Source organism: Manacus candei, unplaced genomic scaffold (assembly GCF_025592945.1).
Source record: "Manacus candei isolate 608988 ecotype Guabito, Panama unplaced genomic scaffold, ASM2559294v1 h1tg000061l, whole genome shotgun sequence".
In the NCBI taxonomy this organism is placed as follows: domain Eukaryota; kingdom Metazoa; phylum Chordata; class Aves; order Passeriformes; family Pipridae; genus Manacus; species Manacus candei.
In genome coordinates, this window is record NW_026138109.1 from 401343 (window position 1) to 424488 (window position 23146).

The 23146-nt window shown below is 40.7% G+C and overlaps 2 protein-coding genes across 12 annotated transcripts in view; one reads left to right on the forward strand and one right to left on the reverse strand.

The window, feature by feature from the left end:
- The window catches only part of DDX4 (DEAD-box helicase 4), a 70667-nt gene extending 53778 nt beyond the window's left edge, over positions 1-16889 (reverse strand). For 2 of the 5 annotated variants that reach the window (XM_051804667.1, XM_051804671.1), the window contains exons 1-15: positions 16803-16846; positions 16411-16546; positions 14911-14974; positions 14536-14610; positions 11676-11753; positions 11379-11471; positions 10969-11040; positions 9879-9959; positions 9495-9575; positions 7777-7919; positions 6562-6714; positions 5111-5265; positions 2433-2562; positions 1222-1388; positions 333-478 (exon numbers count right to left, since the gene is read on the reverse strand). In XM_051804667.1, the coding sequence (XP_051660627.1) occupies positions 333-478; positions 1222-1388; positions 2433-2562; positions 5111-5265; positions 6562-6714; positions 7777-7919; positions 9495-9575; positions 9879-9959; positions 10969-11040; positions 11379-11471; positions 11676-11753; positions 14536-14610; positions 14911-14974; positions 16411-16473 (1501 nt within the window). In that variant the 5' untranslated portion in view covers positions 16474-16546; positions 16803-16846. Of the gene's footprint in view, positions 1-332; positions 479-1221; positions 1389-2432; positions 2563-5110; positions 5266-6561; positions 6715-7776; positions 7920-9494; positions 9576-9878; positions 9960-10968; positions 11041-11378; positions 11472-11675; positions 11754-14535; positions 14611-14910; positions 14975-16410; positions 16547-16802 lie in introns of all 5 variants that reach the window. The other 3 variants (XM_051804670.1, XM_051804668.1, XM_051804669.1) reach the window with 3 other exon arrangements.
- A 2918-nt stretch (positions 16890-19807) lies between these two features.
- Positions 19808-23146, forward strand: part of SLC38A9 (solute carrier family 38 member 9) — a 52260-nt gene continuing 48921 nt past the window's right edge. The window contains exons 1-2 of one of the 7 annotated variants that reach the window (XM_051804685.1): positions 19808-19827; positions 21476-21585. The gene's annotated coding sequence lies outside the window, so the exon portion shown is untranslated. Of the gene's footprint in view, positions 19828-20124; positions 20175-20212; positions 20563-21475; positions 21586-22397; positions 22487-23146 lie in introns of those variants that run through there. The other 6 variants (XM_051804683.1, XM_051804682.1, XM_051804684.1 and 3 more) reach the window with 6 other exon arrangements.

Consider the following 23146-nt stretch of genomic DNA (forward strand, 5'->3'; position numbering starts at 1 on the left):
AGAATTGTAACTGACCATATAAAGAAGAAAACCATCTAGGAAGCTTATCTGCTAGTACTCAATAGAGATGAGACATTGACGAATACTGGGTATTTGATTAGATTCAATGACCTTCAGAGGTCCCTTCCAATCAAAAGTATTGTGTGAATTTATGAAGTATCTGTAACACAATATGCCTAAAAACTTGGAAATTCTGAAGTTCCACTTCAAGCTTCATCAGTAGTCTTGTAAAGCATGTCACAATAAAATCACAGAATCATGACCTTTTAAACAAAGTTTAAAACCAAGCAATTTTTCTTTCCTGGTAAACAATTAACAACAAGGAAAATTACCTATGCTGCGTAGAATTTCCATCAGTTTATCTCTCTTGAGATACTGAGAAACCTGAAGAATATTTTGCTGAACATCGCTGCATGCTCCACCCACATGTCCGACAACAACAAATAAAAAATCAGTTTTCAAAAATTCACCAGCCAGCCTTAAAAAGAGACAAAATTGAGCAACATGAAGTCTATTACGTAGATTATTTTTGCTTTAAGATCAAGTACTTTCATTTACAATAAGCAACCCTTACAACAAATATTTTTATTCTCTGTCTAGTCAGGAATAACACAAGCAGTCATATGTGCATTTTTCAAAAAGCTAAAAATGTCTGCAGTGTTTGGGTTCAGAACTCCAACCACATCCTGGGCTGCATGAAAAGAAATATGACCAGCAGGTTGAGGGAGGTGATTCTGACACTGTCTTCATGAGATCCCACCTAGAGTGCTGTGTACAGCTCTGGGTTCTTCAGCACAAGACAGACATGGACCTGTTAGAGCAGGTCCAGAGGAGGCCACAAAGATGACCACAGAACTGGAGCACCTCTCCTGTGAAGCAAGCTTGAGAGAGCTGAGGAGCTGGGGTTGGTCAGGCCTCTCAGAAGAGAAGGCTCTGGGGAGACCTTACTGCAGCCTTCCAGTACCTAAAGGGGCCTCATAAAAGAGAGGAAGAGAAACCTTTTACATGATTCAATAGGACAGGATGAGGTACAGGCTGGACAGAAAAATGGATCAAGACTAGCCCTAAGGAGAAAGACTTAGGGTTGCTGGTGGATGAGAAGCTGGATATGACCCAGCAATGTGCACTTGTTGAAGCCCAGAAATATAAGGAGTATTCTTAACTCTTCAGTTATTTAATTCTGTACATCTTCACATATGTTTCTATTTTTACTTTACTCACCTCTGAACTTCTTCAGGGAATGTGGCACTAAACATTAGTGTCTGGCGTTTGTCTTTTTGTGGCATGTCTGGGAAAGAAATCAGCTTCTTCATCTCTGAGCCAAAACCCATATCAAGCATGCGGTCTGCTTCATCTAGCACCAAATATTTCACATTACGCAAACTAATCTGCAAGTATTTCAGTCAAAGAAGAACAGTATTGGTTCACTGACAGCATATACTTACAAGATTTCCTAACTGGTAAAATCCATCTTTTACTTATTTCTTTCAAGTAGAAGTTACTAAAAAACGAAAGTTAATTATTCACGAATCAAAATATTTATTTGCATCTCAACCCCAACTTTTTAATTTGTCCTAATTCTAATACTATGCACACAATGAAGTGCTTCAGAACTTGGTTCAGCAATATAAACTGAGATAGAACCTGAAGATCAACTATTAGTCAAGCACATCTATTTTGGAATTATGCTTGGAGTTTTAGGTTCTCTCATACAACCCTCACACATTCTCAAGAAAACCTTTTGTTCTGAAAAAATAAATTATGTCAGAAAGTATTATTAAGGACAGTTCAACTTTGCTGGTCCTGACCAAGACCAATCACTTTGATTAAAAGCCTGACAACAGTAGAAAAATAATCTCCAGTTTATTACCAGGAAATGTTTTTCCAAACTTCATTTGTCCAGTGCAACATCATTGAGTCACCAATATAATGTGTATCAATTTGGATTTGAATTTACAATGGCTGGAAAAATAAAAATTCAAAATACAGTATTACACTGGAATTTTTTGTATTTTTAATAAAATTGCTATGAAAATATAGTTAGATAAAAGCCATCGTAGCAAAAAAACCAAGACAGTAAGTGAAAATCTGCTACAGAATTTTCCAAAAGAACTAGGCAAAGCTATTCCATGTATTTAAACATGAAATTTTATTGTCACGAACACTGCAGCCACTTTGATTTAGACTGATATTTTCCAGTTGGCTCTGAAAGGAACCGAAGAGATCTACACTCAGGCTATTCTTTCAAAAACCTCAAGGAACTTATAGCCATTGAAAACCAATCAGTATGCTGCCTTTGTACAGGCACTGAAATACAAGTGACCTTGTCTTAGAATATCTATCTCTGCTTCTATCAAATTTGAAGAACAAAAACCAGTAGGTAAAAAAGGTAAGAGTGCTTAGGGAATTCACATTAAATTTTAAGATCTTACCTTTCCTCTTCCAATGATGTCTAGAAGCCTTCCTGGAGTGGCACATAGTATATTACAGCCTTGCATAACCTGATGAACTGAATGGCCTATTTGTGTACCTCCATAGACCACAACAGGCCTTATACAAGTTCTGTTACATAGAATAAAGTTCGGATTAATTATGTCAGTATGCAAACAGTATTGTTTCAGGAAAAATTGTAAAAAATAATCAGATCTACCACAAACAAGCTTAGAGTGGTTTAATTCCTTTTCCATACAGCTCGCTCCAAAAGGACTCAAAAAAACAGGAATTCACTCACTGTAAGCTTGAAGTTCCCATTCTCACTGTGTAACAGAGGCTGCCAAGATGGCCTGCTTGGAATGAACTCTTGATTTCACCTGCATTCTTCCCTGTCGCTTAGGCTGAGAGCTACAAACACTAACACAGCCAAAATGGTGTTAGACTTTGTTCCCTTTTATACAGCACACTTAGGAAAAGCAGAACCACCTCTCTATATGCCTCTAGAGCTTCAAAAGTAATCTCTGCAGATCTTAAAATACACAGACAGAATCTTTGTAAAGCAACTAATCACGCTGTGTGTGACACAAGGATTAGACTGCAAATCCACTTGAAGACGACACTACTCAGTGTTCTTCTCGCTAAGCTTTCTGGGTAGATCCACCAAGTACAGCAACACCAGATACTCTTCTGTAGAAAACCACCTCTTCAAGCAAGAACTATCTTATACAGCTGTGAAACAAGTCTACAAGCTCTCCTTTATAACCTTTTGCTAAGGTCTTTATATGCACACAATGAGTTTTTACATGCATGCAACAAGTATTTTTATACTCAAATTCAAACTGTCTTTTCTTGAAGATACTAACTCAGCTTCATATGCAGCAACACTGAACACATAAACAATTTTTACTAGAGTTAATAAAAACTCTTCAGAAAGTTTTAGTCAAGAATAGCAATGCTTTGGGGACTTCTACAGTTCCAATATTTATCCACTTTTAATACATATATTTCATATTCCTATTTGTGAATTAAACTAAAGAGCTTAAGACCATCATAAATCTGAACTGAGCAATATGCATGCAATTCTTTAGAGACAACAGATTCACATCCTGATACTGCTTGACTGCCCCCCAAACAGAGGTTATCTTGTTTTTACTGGAGGCCAGCTGCAGCAGAAGCTTTCTAGATTCAGAAGCTATTTTATTGTGAAATCATCTGTATCTAGGTGAACAGAATTAGCTACAATGATGATGAACAGCTAAACTTTGTTTAGCTACAACATTAGAAGAGTTTCAGATTAAGAAGCTGTTCTTAATAACACACTTAGTAAGTACATAGGCAAACATGATCCTACTTCTCAAAGGCAGACAGCCTCCAAGCCTAAGTTTGCTTGAACAAAGCCAAGTATTGATTTACCCCACCAGATTTTGCACTGATGATGTTCTGCATTGCACCTCCAAACAGCAACAAACTGTCACAGACAATAGATTTAATTCTATTCTGTGCACTGGTGAAGCCTATTACTTAGGAGTGGAAAGATCAATGACAAAACTAGTACAAATGTATTCTCATACAACATCCAAAGGTTCAATGACAGGTTTAGATCTTTTGTTCTGTTTTGAAAGCTAGAAGAGTTTCCTTGAGCTGTGAAATGTCTGTCCAAGACCAGAAACACAGGGAAGTAAGAGTTACTAGAAACCATCACTGAAAGTTAACTAAAACCCCTAACACACCTCTGTTCTTATGAAGATGAAAATAAAGCAAGTATAAATTACATAGGGTAAGCTAATCAGTTCCTTCATGTTGAAGAATAAATCTAGTGCAGGTAGCTCAGTGTGCTGTTGCAGTGTGAACTGCAGATTGAGCTCTGAGTGGTTGGAAATGGCTGGAGCCCAAGCAAAAGGCCATGAACTGGGGACCAACTCTGCTTCACAAAGGGCACAGGGACCTGCACCATTAGCCAGGTGACCTGACATAGAGACTCAGCAGGAGCCAACAACTCAGTAAAAAGATTCCAGAATATCATGTACACACACTGTGAGTGTATAAAAGCCCAGGGATTCCCTTGTTTAGGGGTCCCTTTGTGAGGACATCCAGCTTGAGCTGTTGCATGTTGCTGCACAAGTTAAATTACTTAAAGAAACCAGAGATCTGAGACTCTGCCATGGGAAACCTGGGGTCAAGTTAGTGTGGAAACCTCGTCTGACTGAGTGCTATGTGTTGGGAGTCAAGTGAGGTACCCATGGGGTCACTGGAACCACCCACTGCAAAGGGGCTTTGGTCACAGCAGTAAAATCCCTGGTGGGTGTGACTGTGACTGCCGGAGTGGCTCCTGGATGGTCAGAAAAGAAAGTTTTCTTAACACTTCATGAAAGAAGTTTCATTTTTCCCATCAGTAAGTGACAGAAGTTTAGTACTTATCTCCTCTTCAAGCTGAACTAGGCCTTCCATTCACCCACCCACCCCAATACCAGGAAGATTAGGAATTTAAATCCCTAGCCATATAGTAAGAAACCTGCTGGCTAGTATTAAAATTTGAACTCATTATAATCTGAACTCAATGTTTTCAATAATTTGATTGGCACAAAAAATTTTTGCAAGTATTTATGAAAAAAAAAAACAATTACTGTTGATTTAGGCAAAGTAATAATTAATACCAGGCAATAGTGCAAAAGCTTACCCATACACAAATTTCCTTGCTTCTAGGAAGATCTGATTTACTAGTTCTCTAGTTGGGCCAGTAATAATACATTCTGGTTCTTGCTGCTGTTTAAAGCTACTGGCAGTTACACCATCTCTCATCATTTGGGCCACAATTGGTACAAGAAAAGCTGCCTAGGAAAAAAAAAACAAAAACCAACAAAACAGCAGTATTTATGCTGTTTAGCTTTCATCAGTCATGCTAAAAGCTGTATATCAATCTTAAAGCTTGAATGATAGTGCACACAATCAAGGAAATGAGACTGCAAAAGGACTGACCTGAATGCACTACAGGACATGGAAACTTATTTCTCCTCATTTAATCAGAATGAAAGTATTTCTCTAGATCTTAGGAGTTTAGTAACACAGCAACACAGGCATGCAGTGGCTAACTTCTGAGTTCTTCAGGTAGTTCCATACATTGATGACATACACTGATAATTCTGTACCCAGGATCAAAACAGGTCCTTAACATGTACTTACAAACTAGATTATTATCAGAAGGTCCGTAAAGTAACTATGCATCAACATTCTGCAGACTACTAGAATGGCAGATCACTTTGCAACACAGCTGCACTACACCAGCACATGTACTGCTATATAAGACTAGTTAACCCCAAAACTGCATCTGTACAGCAGTCCCAAAAGCATTCAGAATATTTAAAGCATAAGCATTGGACATTTCCCTTTCTACAAACAGAAGAGGTTTACTAGAAGAAATAAGCAGTAAGCTATGTTACATCAAACCCAAGATTCTACAATTACACTGAACAGCAAAAAGCTACACTTCATAGCCAAACATTCTCATACATCAGCTGTCCGTGGTTAGATTTGGGTACCTTATGCAGTGTAATAAGTTGAGACAACTTTCAACTTAGTATCAACTCTTAACGCTGTTCCGTGATTAATACTGAATTACCTAAAACCAAGTTCAGTGCAGATCAGACTTGACCAAACCAAGTGTCACAAACTAGCACAACACCCTGTTACAATCCGGCTAAGTTCTCAAACACCCCCCAAACCACCCACAAAAACATAGAAAACAAACACACCAACCAACCAATTAATTAAAAAGAAAAACAACCACAACCAAAAAACACTCGACAAAACTCCACACAACACTGAAAGAACTCCATACTTTCAACTGCTGAGTTTTCACATAAGCAGTGTCTAGGAATGCCTGCCTATATTTCTGAATCTGTATCTGCAGCCCTGAAGGGTGGCCCACTGTATCAAGACAGTAGTTCACTGAAACTAAAAGGAAATCCAACCCAAAACGTGACATCACTTGTATCTGTGCTTAATAGTACACCTGCCATTGCTATCCAAGTGTTAAATTACTAGATAACAAGCTGTGAAGTATCTGGCACATGGAAGACTGAAATCATCCACCTCAAAGTTCACAGTCACAGCAGTATACATAATGCTTACAGTTTTTCCTGATCCTGTCTGGGCACATGCCATTAAATCCCGTCCTGCCAGTACAATAGGAATGCTGTACTTCTGCACTGGAGTAGGTTTAGAGTATCCAGCTTTAGCAATGTTCACAGTTAAAGTATGGGATATGTTAGCATCTGCAAAGCTCTGTAACAGAAAAAAATCAGGTTATTACACAATCACAGAAGTTAGAAAGCCAGAGAAACTCACCACAGGATGCAGACATCCAAAAATTAACTTTAAAGAGTCTCACCAGTCATCTAGATTGCCAAGGTTCCTACAGGTAAAAGTTCCAAAGGTCTCTTAAGTCTGCTCATGCCATTCAAGTAACTTTGTAGGACAGAAGACTTTCAGCTGGTGTATCAGCTGTGAGAGAAAACTGCTCAGAAGCCATACATCTGGATTCAAGCAGGTAAACTCGCATCATAGCACGCCACGAAAACAAACTTAAACTGTTCGGTTTCATTTCATGTAGGAGATACACACAGTTTCTGTGCTAAAAACAGTAAGGGGAGCTAAAGCAACATTTCTATCCAGGACCAAAAAGCATCATGTATGACAAAAATCACTTTAACTTCAGTGAAAAAACCTTTCAGAAGACGGATGGTGAAAATACCTCTGTATCCTCCCTTTCAACACAGGTGCTACTAACCCCTTGGCACTTCTTTCCTCTTTCTTTTCCCTAGAAAGGGCTTTTTTTTCTTTTTTTTTTTAAACACTAGCCACCCATATGGAGAAGCAGCAAAGCTGTATGTTAAACAATAAACTACAGCCACAGAGAACAGGGATAGAAATACTTCCGAACACTTCTCTGTCCAAATCAATACTTCTCCAACACACATTCATTTACATTATTAAAGATCCCCCAGTAACAAACGTTAGTAAGATAACTCTACCAGCCTTCCCAGCAACTACTGCCAAAGACCTCTTTCTTTCAATATCTAAACTGGTATTCCTCTGCAATTCAATTACTATTTTTCCTATACATGCAGTATTATTTTCTCTGGAACATTTATGTAGTCTGTCAATATTACTGTGAATTCAAATTTGTATCTTTCAAATGGGCAGCACCTCCTTCCAACATCATACCGTCTGCAATAATCCAAATTTTTATTAGTATTTTCATTAGCAGCCAATATTAAACTCAGTAAATTAAACACCCTTGCAAAATCATGCTCAGCAAACTCTGCAATTAACCAGTTCACTAACCATTAATGCTGCTGGAGGGTCCAGTCCTGACACTTCGACGATATTTTCATCATACTTGTCAAAATTCATTCCTGTCTCATAACGTGCAAAGATGGCTTGTTCATCATCAGGTGGAGGAGGGGGCACATACGTCACCTTCGGACCTTAAGAACAGAACTACTTAAGTTCATGAACAGTATCAAGAAAACTAAAACTATTTTAAGTATGGAGCTACTGAAGTTAAGTTCAGTGAGGTGTCATTTGGATTTCCCTCCACTTTCCAGGAAGATACAAAATTCCATAAATTGACTCTATCAGAACTTAGTTTTATACTACTAGACCTAACACTCGCAAATGAAGTCAGACTTCTGTAAAGCATTCTTGTCTCACATTTGTTTAAGGACCTCACTTTCAAGAGCTGGTCACAAAAATCCTCTATCATCCAGACACATGCTCTTAAGAATCCAGGGACATACTTCCCAGGCAACAAACTACTCCTTATGAAGAACTATCTTTCCACATGAACTTCTATACAGACAGGTGCAACTGTTGCGTACCAATAACCAAAACAGTCTTCACATGCTAACAGTTTACCCTGTGGTCATGAAAAAGGAATTACAATCCTGTATTAAGGATGCATTATGTCCACTAGGAGCATTACCATGTTGCTTCTATAAACATTTCAGTTCCTAAAAATCATTATCTGAACTAAAAATCTGAAAAACGTAGCTTGAACTAAGTCAAATAGAGGCAAATCAATTGTTCTTTGGATATTAAGGAGCACTTCTGAAAACATATACTAATTACTGAATCACAGAATGTTTGGGGTTGGAAGGGACCTTAAAGATCATCTAGTTCCAACATCTCTGCCATAGGCAGGGATACCACCCATTACATCAGGTTGCTCAACGCCTCACCCAGCCTGGCCTTTAACACTTCCAGGGATAGGGTATCCACAACTTCTCTGGGTAATTTGTCCCAGCGCTTCACTACCCTCTGAGTAAAGAATCATTTATCCATCCTTTTTACTATGAAAAATTCTTTTACCACTATCACACAAAATGTTCTTTCATGGAGAATATCAGCCATCCACTAACCATTACACTGGCTTAATGGCATTTCTAATTTGAATTATGGTATTTCTGTGAATGAAACATTACTATGCTCTAAGACAGCACAACATACAGATAAAAAGGTATAGCAGCATCACTGGCAACAGAATACAGGACCGTGAGGGAAAAATCCCTTGTAGAAAACAAACAAACAAACCAAAATCAATATAAAGTTTAATCAGGAATAGCTGGTCTCTCTGAGCTACACACCTTACTTGTCAGTCTGGACAAACTTAAAATACTTCCACTTATAGGAAGGGTTAAAAAAAAAAAAAAAAAAAAAGAGTCTAGAGTGACTGTTTCAAAACTGAGCAAGTTCTTAAGGCTTACTTCCAATTTTGGGACTAGCACCTCTGCTTCACTGTACATTAACTCAACCAGTAGGAGAAAGACCAAGAAAAAAAATTATGGAAGACAATAGCTTTGAAAATCCAATCACTAAAATTCATAGAAATTACAAGCATGTCTTTTGCAGGCATACAAACAAGATCTCTAACATTTGCAAAAGGTTCTTAACAGGGAGAACAATCAGAACGACAGTATTTAGCAGAGCTAGGAAGGAACTGCATTGCCACAAACCACCAATGACAAATCTGAAAGGTTCACCACCAATACTAAAAGTCTCACCTGCACCATCTGTAAATGTCCCTTTTTCTCTAGAGCCAGGAGTTCCAGACTGAGGTATGACCCTTCGCCCGTTATTAATACCTGTAAGTAATGGACAGGGTATAAAATTTGTATAATGAAATATGACTGACACCAGTACTATTTACTCCAAGAAATCTGCAGTGCAACAGATCCTTTGTTAACTCCAATCTATGATGTATTATTTCCAGTAATGTTATTTTGTAAAGACATCACCTATGTTCCACAATACAGCCAAAGAACAGAAAACATTTCATAGCTTTCACCCTTGTACTGGCAGTTCTCAGGGAGCAAGCAAACCCAGAAAGAATGGCCAATGTATGTTTTTCCCATACAAACCAGTCAATACGAAAAACTTACTCTCACCTTGCCCAAAGCCATCATGAAATCCTTTGGACCCCCTATTTCGTGTACCAAAATCTTTTACAACGTTTCTTTCTTGAAAACCTGCAGCGCAGCACAGAACATAATAACTTAGTTTGCCTAATTTCGCATGTGCAGATCAAGCACCTTTTATTCGGAAATTGTTCTCCTTATTCCTTATTAATTCACATAAAAAGTACAATATAACTGATTTACCTAAACATATGAAAAAAACAAAAACAATAAATACTTTTTTGCCAAAAAGTATTCAGCTGGTCTATTATATCAAAATAACAAAGAGAATCTCCTGTTACGGGACATCAAGAAGTTCTCCTACCACAGCATCTGTAGTTCCCTCTCCACCAAGGCTTGGTGAATACCAATTTGTTCGTCGTTTGAGTTTTTCCAAATCAATTACATAAAGAAATAAAAACCAAAATCACATCTTAAAAGGCTCATTGCAAAAACAGTCTAGAGGTAAGTAGCCATAAATACTACAGACCCTACATACAGTTTGTGAGTTACTTCACAATTGTTGGAGAGTCTACAGCAGAATTTCTCATCGTCATTTCTCTGCACAAAGTGCTGCCACCTGCATAGTCAAACAAACCTAGCATTTCCCTACCACAGTGGGCATCAATCCAAACGATGCAGAAATGGCTGAGAATTTTCTGAAAGAATAAACCATGCTGGTTTTGTAAAGCAGTAACTTGTTTTTTTAAAGGACGCATTGTTAAGGATGTAGTTACATTCACTAGAGGAATTAGCACACTGCCTCTGTAAACACTTCCTAAAAATCATTATTTGAACTAAAAATCTGAAAAACTTAGCTTGAACTAACTCACATAGGGGCAAGTCAATTATTCTTCATATATTAAGGAGCACTGCTGAAAATGCATTCTAATCACTGCATGGTTTGGGTTGGAAGGGACCTTAAAGATCACCTAGTTACAATCCCCCTGCCATGGGCAAGGGTGCCATCCACTAGATCAGGTTGCTCAAAGACCCATTCAAGCTAACAAGGAACAGTATTGCCACAAATCACCACTGAACAAGTCTGAAGGGTTCACCCCTACATATTAGAAAGTCTTACCTGTACCATCTGTAAATGTTCCTTTTTCTGTAGAGCCAAGAAGTCCAGACTGAGACATGTTCCTCTGCCCATCTAGACAGTGTAGTAGATATAGAGTATAAAATTAGTATAAGGAAATACTACAATTAAAGCTAGTAATATTTACTCCAAGAAATCTGCAGTGCAACGCTCCCAACAGATTCTTTGTTAACTCCAACCTATACTGTATTATGCTCAGTGATACCATTTTCCTAAAGACCCCATTCCTCTTCCACAACATAGCCACAAACAGCTGAAGAACAGAAGCCATTTTGTAGCTTTCACCCTTGTACTGGTAGTTCTCACAGAGCAAGCAAACCCAGAAAGAATGGCCAATTGTATGCTGTTCCCATACAAACAAAGTTAATATAAAAAACACCTCAAACACTTACTCTCACATTGTCCAAAGTCACCATGAAATCCTTTAAACCCTTTATTTTTTGTATGAGTACTAGAACCTTCTGCAGCATTTCTTCCTTGAAAACCTGGAGTACAGCACAGCAAACAACAACTTAGTTTGACAATTCTGCATGTGCAGACCAAGGGTTTTTTACCTGGATGAAGAACAGAAGCCGTTTCACAGCACTCACCCTTGTACAGTTCTCAGGGAGCAAGCAAACCCAGAAAGGATGGCAATATGTATAGTGTTCCCATACAAAAACTAGTCAATACAAAAAACTTACTTTTACCTTGTCCAAAGCCACCACGGAATCCTTTAGATCCTCTATTTTGTGTATTAGCATCTTCTATGTTTCTTTCTTGAAAACCTGCAGTGCAGCATACAACACAATAATTTAATTTGCCTAATATCACATGTGCAGGTCAAGCATCCTTTAATTCTTCCCGTTCCTTGTTTTATAAATCCACAAAAAAAGTATAATATAACTAAGTGATTTGCCTAAACATATGAAACAATGAAGAAAAAAAGTACTTTTTGCCAAAAAGTCTGACAAGAAGAGTACTGCTCTCCTGTATGATTTCAAGACATAAATCAAACGTTAGGTCTAAGTATCTCACTTTACATGCGTATATGCCACAAACATTCAACTCTTCGATTTTGATCCAGATGCAAATCAAAGAAGGGCAACAAGACTGGTGAAGGGTCTGGAGCACAAGTCCTTTGAGGAATAGCTGAGGGAGCTGGGGTTGTTTAGCCTGGAGAAGAGGAGGCTCAGGGGAGACCTCATCACTCTCTACAATTACTTGAAAGGAGTTTGTAGGCAGGTGGGCATCGGTCTCTTCTCCCGGGCGACCAGCAATAGGACAAGAGGGCACAGCCTTAAGCTGAGCCAGGAGAGGTTTGGGTTAGACACTAGAAAGAAGTTCTTTACAGAGAGAGTGACTGGGCATTGGAATGGGCTGCCCAGGGAAGTGCTAGAGTCACTGTCTCTGGAGGTGTTTGAGGAAAGACTGGATGCGGCACTTAGTGCCGTAGTCTAGTAGACAAGGTGGTGTTGGGTCAAAGGTAGGACTCCATCACCTCAGAGGTCTTTTCCAACCTAGCTGATTCTGTGATTCTGTCATTCAGAACTCTGGTTTGGTCATAAGCCACTGACAGCATTTGAACCTTATCAGTTTTCATAACCAGTACCTGCAGAGTTAGGATTTGAAAATGTGCCTTTCAGATCTACCAACTTGTACTTTTTTTTTTTATAACTCAGAATTGCTTATTCCGTCAGCAGTGACAAGTATTTAGTGTATTTTTATTTCTAATCCCTTTCCTTAGTCATTCTCCTGATGGGGAAGGAGAGGAAGTAAAGAGTCATATGCACAAATAAGGTATTTCTCATTTTACACTGGACAGTTTTAGGTGTTGTTCAAGATCCAAGCAGCCAGGTTAGACTGGAATTTCCTCCTAAGTCCTTATTCTTCAACTGAACATCTGTTCTATCATATCGTATTGACAAAGAGAATCTGCTGTTACGTGACATCAAGAAGTTCTCCTACCACAGCATCTGTAGTTCCCTCTCCACCAAGGCTTGGTGAATACCAATTTGTTCGTCGTTTGAGTTTTTCCAAATCAATTACATAAAGAAATAAAAACCAAAATCACATCTTAAAGGTTCACTGCAAAAACAGTCTAGAGGTAAGTAGCCATAAATACTACAGACCCTACATACAGTTTGTGAGTTACTTCACAATTGCTGGAGAGTCTACAGCAGAATTTCTCATCGTCATTTCTCTGCACAAAGTGCTGCCATCTGCATAGTCAAACAAACCTAGCATTTCCCTACCACAGTGGGCATTGATCCAAAAGATGCAGAAATGGTTGAGAATTTTTTGAAAGAATAAACCGTGCTGGGTTTAACTGGGGTCAAGTTAATTTTCTTCACAGCAGTTGATATGGGGCTGTGTTTTGGACTTGTGCTGGAAACCATGTTGATAACACAGGGATGTTTTAGCTATCACTGAGCAGTGCTCACACAGGGTCAAGGCCTTTTCTGCTCCTCACCCCACCCACGAGAAGGCTGGAGGGCACAAAGAGCTGGGAGGGGACACAGCCAGAGCAGCTGACCCCAAGTGCTGCAGGGACAATCCATCCCATATGGCATCACATCACACTCAGCAGATAAAGAAGGAAAGAGGGGATGCTCAGACGTCTTCTCAGCCACAGCTATGTGCGATAGAGCTCGGCTTTTGTGGGAAAGGTTGAACCTGCCTGCCAGTGGGAAGTGGTGAATGAATTCTTTGTTTTGCTTGCATGTGCAGCTCCTGTGTTACCTATTAAACTGCTTTTATCTCAATCCATGGGTTGTCTCACTTTCACTCCTTCAATTCTCATCCCATCCCACCAGTAAGAGTGAGCAAGCAGCTGCGTGGGGCTTAGATGCCAGCTGGGGTTAAATCTATGCAATAAACGTAACACTGAGTGGCTCCACAGCTGTTCTGCAGGCCAGAACTTTTGATAAACCAACCTAGACCAGGACTAGAGTTTCAATCTTCCTTGTTTCATAACCAATCCCACTGACACAGAATTAGCCAGCAGCTCCCACTGCCCCTGTATATTGTACATACCAGGTGGAAGCAGATGAAGCAGTACTGCCAAGCTGCCTCCTCAATGTGCACTGCATACAGGTGTGGCACTCACCACTGCAAGCAGTAGGAGCACAGGGACTGAATACTGCTTCATGGATACCAAAGAAAGCAAGCTTTCAGGTCTTGCACAGAAGAGAACTGATATAGTCCCTCACACAGCATACATACGAATACTAATACTCAGCTTGACTTTTATACTACATGACAAAAAAACTATCAGAAAAACGCCCCTCCGCAGGCAGAACAGAATCAAAGCAAGATGTAAACAAAACATCAATTTCAGATGTCGAGTCCTGCCTTCTGGGAAATGCGGTGGGGTATTTTGTGTTGTGCAGTCAAAACCAAGGGGTGATACTGAGTGCCTACATTATACAGAAATAAGGACCTGAATTACTCTCCAAGTCACAAATACTCATTTGGCTCTGATACAACAAAACTGAGCACCTTAATAAGCAAAATTTAATATATAATATAGGACTAGCCAGTAGAATTACAGCCATTAGAGGAAGTTACCTTCGGCTGCAAAATTCCTTCCTCTACCGAAACTACTCATTGGTTGACACTGTCTGTTCAAAAATTCATCAGTACCTAGAATTAGAAAAAATAACTGAGTTAATATTCAAAGCTATCTTTGACTCAGTATAAGTTATATATTGTATTATAAACAAATAAATGAAGTAGTAAAAAAAGGTAAGTAAGTAAATAAATAAATAAAGGTTGAAAGTCAAAAAAAGTATATTCATTATGTTCTCTCCATAATTTGATGCTGCTACTCCATAGGGGAGACATTAAAATATCACAATGATAATATTGTGTTTTCCTTTAACCTTGTAAACTGCTCAAGTGATCAACTCCCCCAAATGCCAGTCAGAAGTGCCTTTTACATACCGAATGAGCTTACACTCGGACTGAAGCCAGATGAGAGGTCATTTGGTCTTTCAAACAAGCTAACCTACAAAAAAAAAAAAAAGGTACAACATCATGATAACTTCAGGCCAAGCAAAGTACGTAAACACAGATGCAGGTGCTATATCTTCCACTTGAAAAGTTGCCTTCTGCACCTTCTGAAATGCAGAAGGTTCTCTGTTCACTTCAGCTTATTACATTTCAGTATTCTAAACGGTATACTGTTTGCATATGAATGTTACCAAAAATCACATTACACACAGCTAAGATGTGAAGCTCATGAAGTATACAACAAGCACTAGAGTACATGAACAAAACATCAGCAAGTAAACTGCTGTCACAGAGGAAACCTCTTTAGTTGCAGCAAACTCCTATGGCTACCTACTGTATTTGAAAAAATATACTGTAAAGTATATTCAAAGTCCTACCTACAGTCCTTACACAGGAAAACTTCTCACTCTTTCTGCAGCAGCTCTGCATTTAAGATCATGAAGTTTGGGGACAACATGAGGCACTGTATTAACTGAACAACACATAACAGGTGAGACAGTCACCTATGTTCTATTCATTGCTGTGGTAAAATGAAATAGCAATTCTGTGACTACCAGAAGGAAGACACAGCAAACAGAACAGCTAAAAGGACGGCTTCGAGACAGAAGTCACAGCTCACCTCTAATCCACACCTTCACCAACAGATGTGGTTCTGCAAGTCTCCAAAAATGCAGTTCCACCACTGCGCTTTCACTGTTCAATAGCCAGCAATAACAATCATCAAACCAATTTGATTTGTGGAAGAAATTGTGGCCTACTAATACCCAAAATCCAGCATCTGTTCTCAGTTTACGTTACAACATGAAAAACACTATACCTTGCAGATACAAAAGAGAAATACATCAGAAAACAAAAAGGACACGCAAAGTGAACCACCAACTTCCTTCAGGAGTTAAAAAACTGCACTGGAATACTCCTTATCACCACCCATCTGCAGTTTTAAGTTTCCACCCTGCCTAAGTTAGCTCTACTTCTTTTCCAGCCTATGCTGATCCACTAGCCTATCCACATAGGTACTCAGTTCCTAGCTCACACACCGTAGTTAATGAGTTACTCGTATGTGCCGCTTTTATGCGCGCATTTTATTCCCAAAAAGTATGCATCCTTTCATAATCCAGTGCAAAGGGGCAGCATCGAGCATATGAAAGAGTAACAATAATCACCCACACCAATCACGTCCCAGGAGCTTCCAGGGAGGCAAGGCACCTCAACATTTTCAGAGACTGACACTGCTGCACCTCGTTAAGAAAACACTGTCTTTTCAGCACCAAGTTAAGGTCAAGTTCCTCCAGGTGCTTCTGGAATCACAGGAACAGGGGACACCACAGCCCACCAGCCATCCAGGCTGTAAGAACAGGGGTTGGAGGAAGGAAAGGTAAAAGAAGCAAACACACTATAGCCTAACAATTGCCGCCCCCCTCCCCCCCATACCTTCTCAAGGGATGGGAGCAACGCCTCGTCCCCCATCTCTGCATTCCAGTCCTCTTCAATCATGCTGTGCCCTGCCAGACCTGCTTGCAGGACACAGAACACATCAGCAGCCGCCTCCTGCTCAGCTCCGGAAGGTCTAACAAGGAGAGAAAATGGCACCCTGCACCGAGGCTCACCGACCCTGCCTGCGGGTGGGAGTGAGTACAATACGGCCCGGCCCGGCCCGGCCTCTGCGCTGGTGGGGATGGGTGGGGGGAGGAGCGGGAAGGAGATCCTGCCGGGGAAAAGCCTGCCGGGGAAAAGCCTGCCGGGGAAAAGCCTGCCGGGGAAAAGCCTGCCGGGGAAAAGCCTCCCGCTTCCGTAAGAGCGGCGGCCGGTGCCCAGCCCCTTACCTCGCTCCGCAAGGAAATAAGATGGCGCCGGGCACCGACACCCTCTTAAGGACACCGCACGTGCAGCCGGCTGGTCACGTGACCCGCGGCCATCCAATGGGCGCGCGGCTCGGCGTCAGGGCGCGCGGGCGTGCCGGCGGCCGCTCTCGGCTCCCTCAGCGTTCCTGAATTCCCTTATGTAGAGGTGTTTCACCGGGATTTGCTTGGCAAACGTCTGATAAAAGTGAAATCCACAGTCTGGCGGAACCCCAAATAAAACATTAATAATTTTAGTGTTTACAAACACGTTTTTCAAGCGTTAGCATGATAACTAACAGCACTTTGCTGAAATTTTGTTTTAAAATACATTAAATTAGGTTAAAGAGGCTATATATTTAAAAAAACAAAACAAAGAAAATAAAAGAAAACCCCAAACTTAAGCACAACACCCCTTTCGCACTGTTTTTTTAATACCAGACTTGCTAGAGAAAAGAAAGAGAGCAAAATTCCTGGCTTAGGAGGTGTTGCTGGAGTGCAGGAGAACATCTATAGGACTCGTATCAGTTCAATACATCTATTAAAATGGTGGCAAGTACTCTGACACTTCTGCTTGTGTTTCTGAGCTGCTAGTGCAGTATGTGTATTCTCTGTATCTCTCTTCATGGTGTGGAATAATCCAGCAATGCTTGTTCAGAAAAACATACAGGAAGTATATTTCATAAACTTGATAATACTCATTAACCTGCTCCACCATGTGAAATAGATTTTCCTCATCAGAAAAACTATTTGAAAAACTTGGTTGAGAACTTCTGTCTTCTGTTGCAGAGAAGTCACAGCAGATGTGGAATTCTGAACATCTAGTAGGGGCTTTGGGCACCAAGTCAAATTCCTGCAGCAGCTGGAGAATTTTGGAAAGTGGTCTCTGAACTAATGCTTTCATTATTTTCCCCTTAACCATTGTCAGTCAAGCCCTGTCCTTTCCAGCTTCTCATTTTTCAGGAGCATCAAGACAGGATAAGGCAGTTAAGAAACTTAAACAGCTTCTCTGTCTCATAGTGAGGTTAAAACTGCACCACTAGGTGATATATATTATGCTGTGCTTCGTGCAAGTAGCAAAGATGGCTGCTGGCAGTTATTAGCTTTCAATAAGTAGTCAGCAAAACACACAACATCCAAGGATGAAGAACTTGCAGTGGGAGTATCTCTGTGGAAAGTGTATAAAACTATTCATAAATTCCTGAGGCAGCACCTGAAACTAGCAGGCTCATGAGTTAAATATCACCCACTGTGCAAACTCCTTAACACACCATCTTTTTGTCTAAACAAGGAAAGAGAGAAGGCTGCTTCGTGAGACAAAATGGCTACTGTTTTCATTGCACTGAAGCTCTATTTTTGGATCACCTTAAGGAAAAAAGAGAAGTGTGTCTGTTCTCCTGAGAAATTTATGGTTGATGGCAGATGTGCTACTCTGGAAAAGCTAAGCCAAACTGAAATCTTTCAGATTGTTCATCCTCCTTTCCATCAAAAGGTTACCGTTCCCTCAGCTTTTCTAGTAACTTCATGTTCTGCACTCCCTTTTTCACTTAAGGAGATACATTTTAGGTTAATAACTTTAATGGTAGACAGGGGCAGCAACTATGAATGCAGTCAGGTAGAAGATCTGTAATCAATAGCAGGTGATCTCAGCTCATTTTAGCTACAATCAGATGTCATGTGACAGTAGATGGAGTTGGAGAGTTATTTTCTTTCCTTATTCCTTTGATTCTGCTCATTGTAGGACACTATGTATTCCCTCCAAATTACTTTCCACCACACCAGGAGAGGCAAATGATGAAATGTTGTGAATGGCAAGAATTTACATGATAATCGTAATGAAATTGTTCAATTAGTTGAACAAATCAATGTCCAATCCTTAGAGGATTCTCTGGGAAATTAAAACTTTTCTTTGCCTCCTTAAGGCTGCTAATGGCATGAGTCATTAGGGACTACCCTTCAGGTCACAGCACAGGACACAGAAGACAGGCTTGCAAGAGTAAGACTAGATGCTTGCATGCTGAAAAAAACAGTTCTTCACACAACTCTGCTTTTATGGCTTTCAGTTTAATTCACTTTCATAGCATCAACACAAGGTTGCATTTCAAATTCCTGTGAGAGCAGTTAGATAGACTTCTTGACTCATCAACTAAAATCTTCTAATGGCCAAGAACCACAACATACATTTGGATTCTAAGAGTGGCTCAGAGGCGAAAGTTGATGGTGAATTTGCTGGGATACACAGAAACAAGAGTTTTGATCCAACCAACTTTCTGTTCAGCTGCATTTCAGGATGTTAAGTCTCTGCTGCCTTGTTTCCATCCACAGTCTGAAATTCAATTGCACACAGCAGTTTTCTTGCAGAACAGTTGGGCAGTCCTGCTGCTAGCCACACAATTTGGCTTAGGCTCCACTTGAACAGGAAGTACAGGGTGGGATTTATGTGTAGCTTGTTTTGTACTGTTCTCACATGGGGAAGCTATCTCTGCTGTTTTCCTTGCAATTCAGCAGTTTTTCCAAGCATGAGCTATAAATATCCCTGGAGTTTGATGTTAACCAGTGTTTCAACTATGAAAAGGATGGTCCCAACTTGATTAAAGTAGAATCAAATTTAAAGAAAAAGAAAAACAAAGAAACAAAACAAAACAAACCAACAAACCAAAACCAAACAAAAATACCCCAAAAACCAAACCAAAACAAAAAAAAACTTTAAAAAAATCCAGACGAAACCCATAAAACAAACAAGCAAACAAACAAAATCAACCTAGGATTAAAAGTAGTGAATTTTTTAAATGTATTGTATGGGAGATTGTCCGTGTGGTTTATTCTGCTCGGTGTCCTTTGCTCAGCAAGTATTTCATACCTCTCTCAGCAGGTCAGGAGGCCCACTTTACACCGTTCCCCACAGAAGGCGCGTAGCCAGTCACATGAAGACCAGCACGGTTTGTTTTGGGCAAGGGTTATGCATACATTTTGTCACCACGTTGGGCTGCAAAAGTATGGAAGCAAACGGGTGAGCTTCTTTTTTTTTGTTGGTTTGTTTGGCGTTTTTTGTTTTGTTTTGTTTCTCACTAGCGGCCTCTCATCAGCCATCACCAGCAAGTGAGAACCTTTTCCTCCCAACACTCAGTTCATGCTTCTCCGTTCCACGACCCCACAGCGGAGCCTGGGCTGACACACACCGCCGGCCGGCTCCCGCCCCGCGGCTCCCTGGGAGCCGTAGTCCTTGCGCTGCGCAGAGGCCGGGCGGCTTCCTCGTCGGAGCCGCCGCGGGAACTACGCGTCCCGGCACGCCCTGGGCTGTCCGCCCCGTTGCGCGTTACTTCCTGTCGCCGCCGCGGGGCCGCCGGAGCGGAGCAGGTACAGGAGCCGGGGCAGCGGCGAGGGCAAGGCAGGGCAGGGCGGCTCGGCGGGAGCCGCCGTGGGGGTCTCAGGGTGTGGAGCGGCTCCAGAGCACGGTGCGGCGGTGCCGCCGCCTCCCCCGCGCCCCCACAGCCCCCGCCGGGCTCAGCCCGGGGCGCCCTGCGGGGCGGAGGGGCCGGGCGGGAGCCGCTCTGGCGGCGGGAACTGACCGGCCACGCCGTATTTGGTTCGCGGGAACGTGGGCAGATCGTCAGAGCAGTGTCGGAGGTACAGGAACGGCATGGAAGCTTCTCGGGCGGTCCGTGGAGCAGCGAAATGCTTGCATCAGTTTTCACGGGCCTGAGGGAGATCCCGTTAAGCTTAAAGCAAAAATGGTGTTTAAAATGTAAGTTAGCTCCTAAGGTGATAGTTTTATGTTCTTGTGAGTATTTATTTACAGTCCCCACAAATATATATGTATACACATAAACAAATAATACAAGCTTTACCTGTTGAAGACAAAACAAGTTCGATTTCTTCTTAATTTTACTTAAATTTATCATATGGCAGTGACCATATACTCCTTGGTTCAGAGTTACACAAAAGCTCAGCAGTAGTTCAGCTTGTACATTCAAGAGTCTTTTTTTCTCAAAAAGTTGCTAACTTCCATTGCTTATACAGTTTTACTCACCTTTGACCAATTTAGTTACAGGAGAGCGTGAACAAACTAAGGTGTCCATAAGGTGCCATGAGAGATCGTGTACTGTGCCCGTTTTAAGGAGCTCTTAATATATGCTGCTACTTTCAGGACCAGTATAGAATCCTTCAGTGCCTTCTGATGGAGGATTCGCTGCCCCAAAAGAGGAACTGAGGAACTCTGCTGTCTTGTGCTCAAGTTCTTGTCTTTCGGTGTAGACTTATTTCTCATACTTTATGTATGCTCAGCCTGCAGCTTACTTGAGATTTGTGCCTTGAGCTTTATTCAACCACTCGCCTGCTCAGAATCTAAGAGGAGACCAGGTTACACTAATTGGCACTTCTAACAATAATCTTCCTTATTTGAACGAAATACTTTGATTAGCCAATACTGGTATTTAAACCAAGAGTATGAGGTGAGTTTTTAGGACCACTGACTTTAAATAAGATTTGAAGCATAAATAGCTCTCGGTGCTCCAGCTGCTGTTTTTCTAGCACCATGATGGCATAATAGAGGCTGTGGGGGTAGTGATCCTCTCTGCCTTCCTCCTCCTGCCCACTATGGGAGGTTCTCTGGTCAATACCAGTCCTACAAAGCGGGTAAGCACAGTCTGTGTTCACAGGATGGCTGGGATGACTGACTGACTGAACACAGTTTGTTCCTGCTGTGGAGTAAACGTGATTGGTAACCCTCTTGCATGGCCTGGCCTGTCACTCTGAATGATCTGTCAAGGTGGGTGTCTTAAAGCATCAGCACACACATGTCAGTAGCTGAGACATAACTGGAATTGTTAAATTCATTGTCCAAGCAAACTAAAAGGGTTTTGCCATACAGTACAAAGAGGACTAGATCACAGAACAGCCAATATTCTGTGGCTACAATGAGGGCTTGTCTTTGCTCCTTGATGCTTTTTAGATTTTGAAACCAGGAGAGAGAACCTGAAGGCAGCAAAAGCAGAAACTCATAGTGGCAAGTGAGTGAGGATTAATGAAGATCTAGTCCTGTTAAGATTACCATCTGAAAGCCATGTGGAGTCTTTCCTGGAATGAGACTGGGAAATAATAACTTGCATACCCTTAGGTATTGCTTCACAGTTTATGACCAGCAACAGAAAAACTGGTTTAGTAAATTCTGATCCACTTGTTCCCTTTTGCTGCCCTTCTGATGTAGTGCTTCAGGTGTTTCTAGGACAATTATAGATAGGGCAACAGGTCATACTAAGCTTCACCACTGGCAACCAGTGAAATTATATCCTGAAAAGGGACAACAGGATTCCAAGTATGTGCAGACTTCTGCGCTTTGGAGGATACCTTGACATTAATGGTGTTTGAAGATGTAATTGATTAGATAGTAATGATGGTGAGGACTGTGTTGATAGCATATGATAGGAAAAAGTGATTGCTGTTGTAAACCCTTACATGGAAGAGGATCCCAAACATATTGTGATGTGCTAGCAGTTTGGACGGATTTTTTATATCCGGAAAAGTACTTCAAATTTTCTTTCTAGATGTAACCATTCCATCATAAGTGGAAGAAGGACAGCTGAGCATGCTTTAAGGCAGAGTACAGCAGTTCTTAAAAGATGCTAGTGTCAATGTTGCTCCACGTTTGTGAGGGGTTTGATACTACAAAGGTATGTCAAAGATGTATTTTCTTTTTAATAGCTGTTGTGGAAGAGCTACCTTTTTATCTTAACTGTCCTAAGCATAACTTAGGGAGGTGTTTCAACAGCACTTAACATTGACTTTCCTGGGGGTAGCAAAGCCAGAGTATTTCCTTCTGGAAATGCTTGGAGAACTAAGTTACATGATAGGAGTTTCACAAGCAAAATCAAACACTTTCCTTGCCAAAGCTGGATTGGAAAGGAAAAGAACTATGGATGCAGAGAAATATTCTTAGAGTCTCTTTTTCCTCTGCAGCAATACAACAGTGCTTCAGGGGAGAACATAAAATTTCTTCCTTTGCTCCTGCCTTATCAATAAGATTATAGTTGCAGTTAATTAGTAAAAGGTACTTAGCACTCACTTTGATCTTCACTTCAGTGTGAGGCTGATCTGCCTTACTTGCTGCTCAACAAATCATAACTGTTCTTGGATGATATTTGCAGTGTTTACTATGTACCACTAAGATTTGTGTAAAAGTTAATTTCTCAACATGCCCATGAGCTATAGGAAGTACTGGCATTATCCTTATTCTAAGGATAGGTATTAAAACACAGGAAAAATCCACAAATTTTGAAAGCTCAGTTTGAGAACAAGTTGATTTATATTTATATCTAATGTATATAAATATA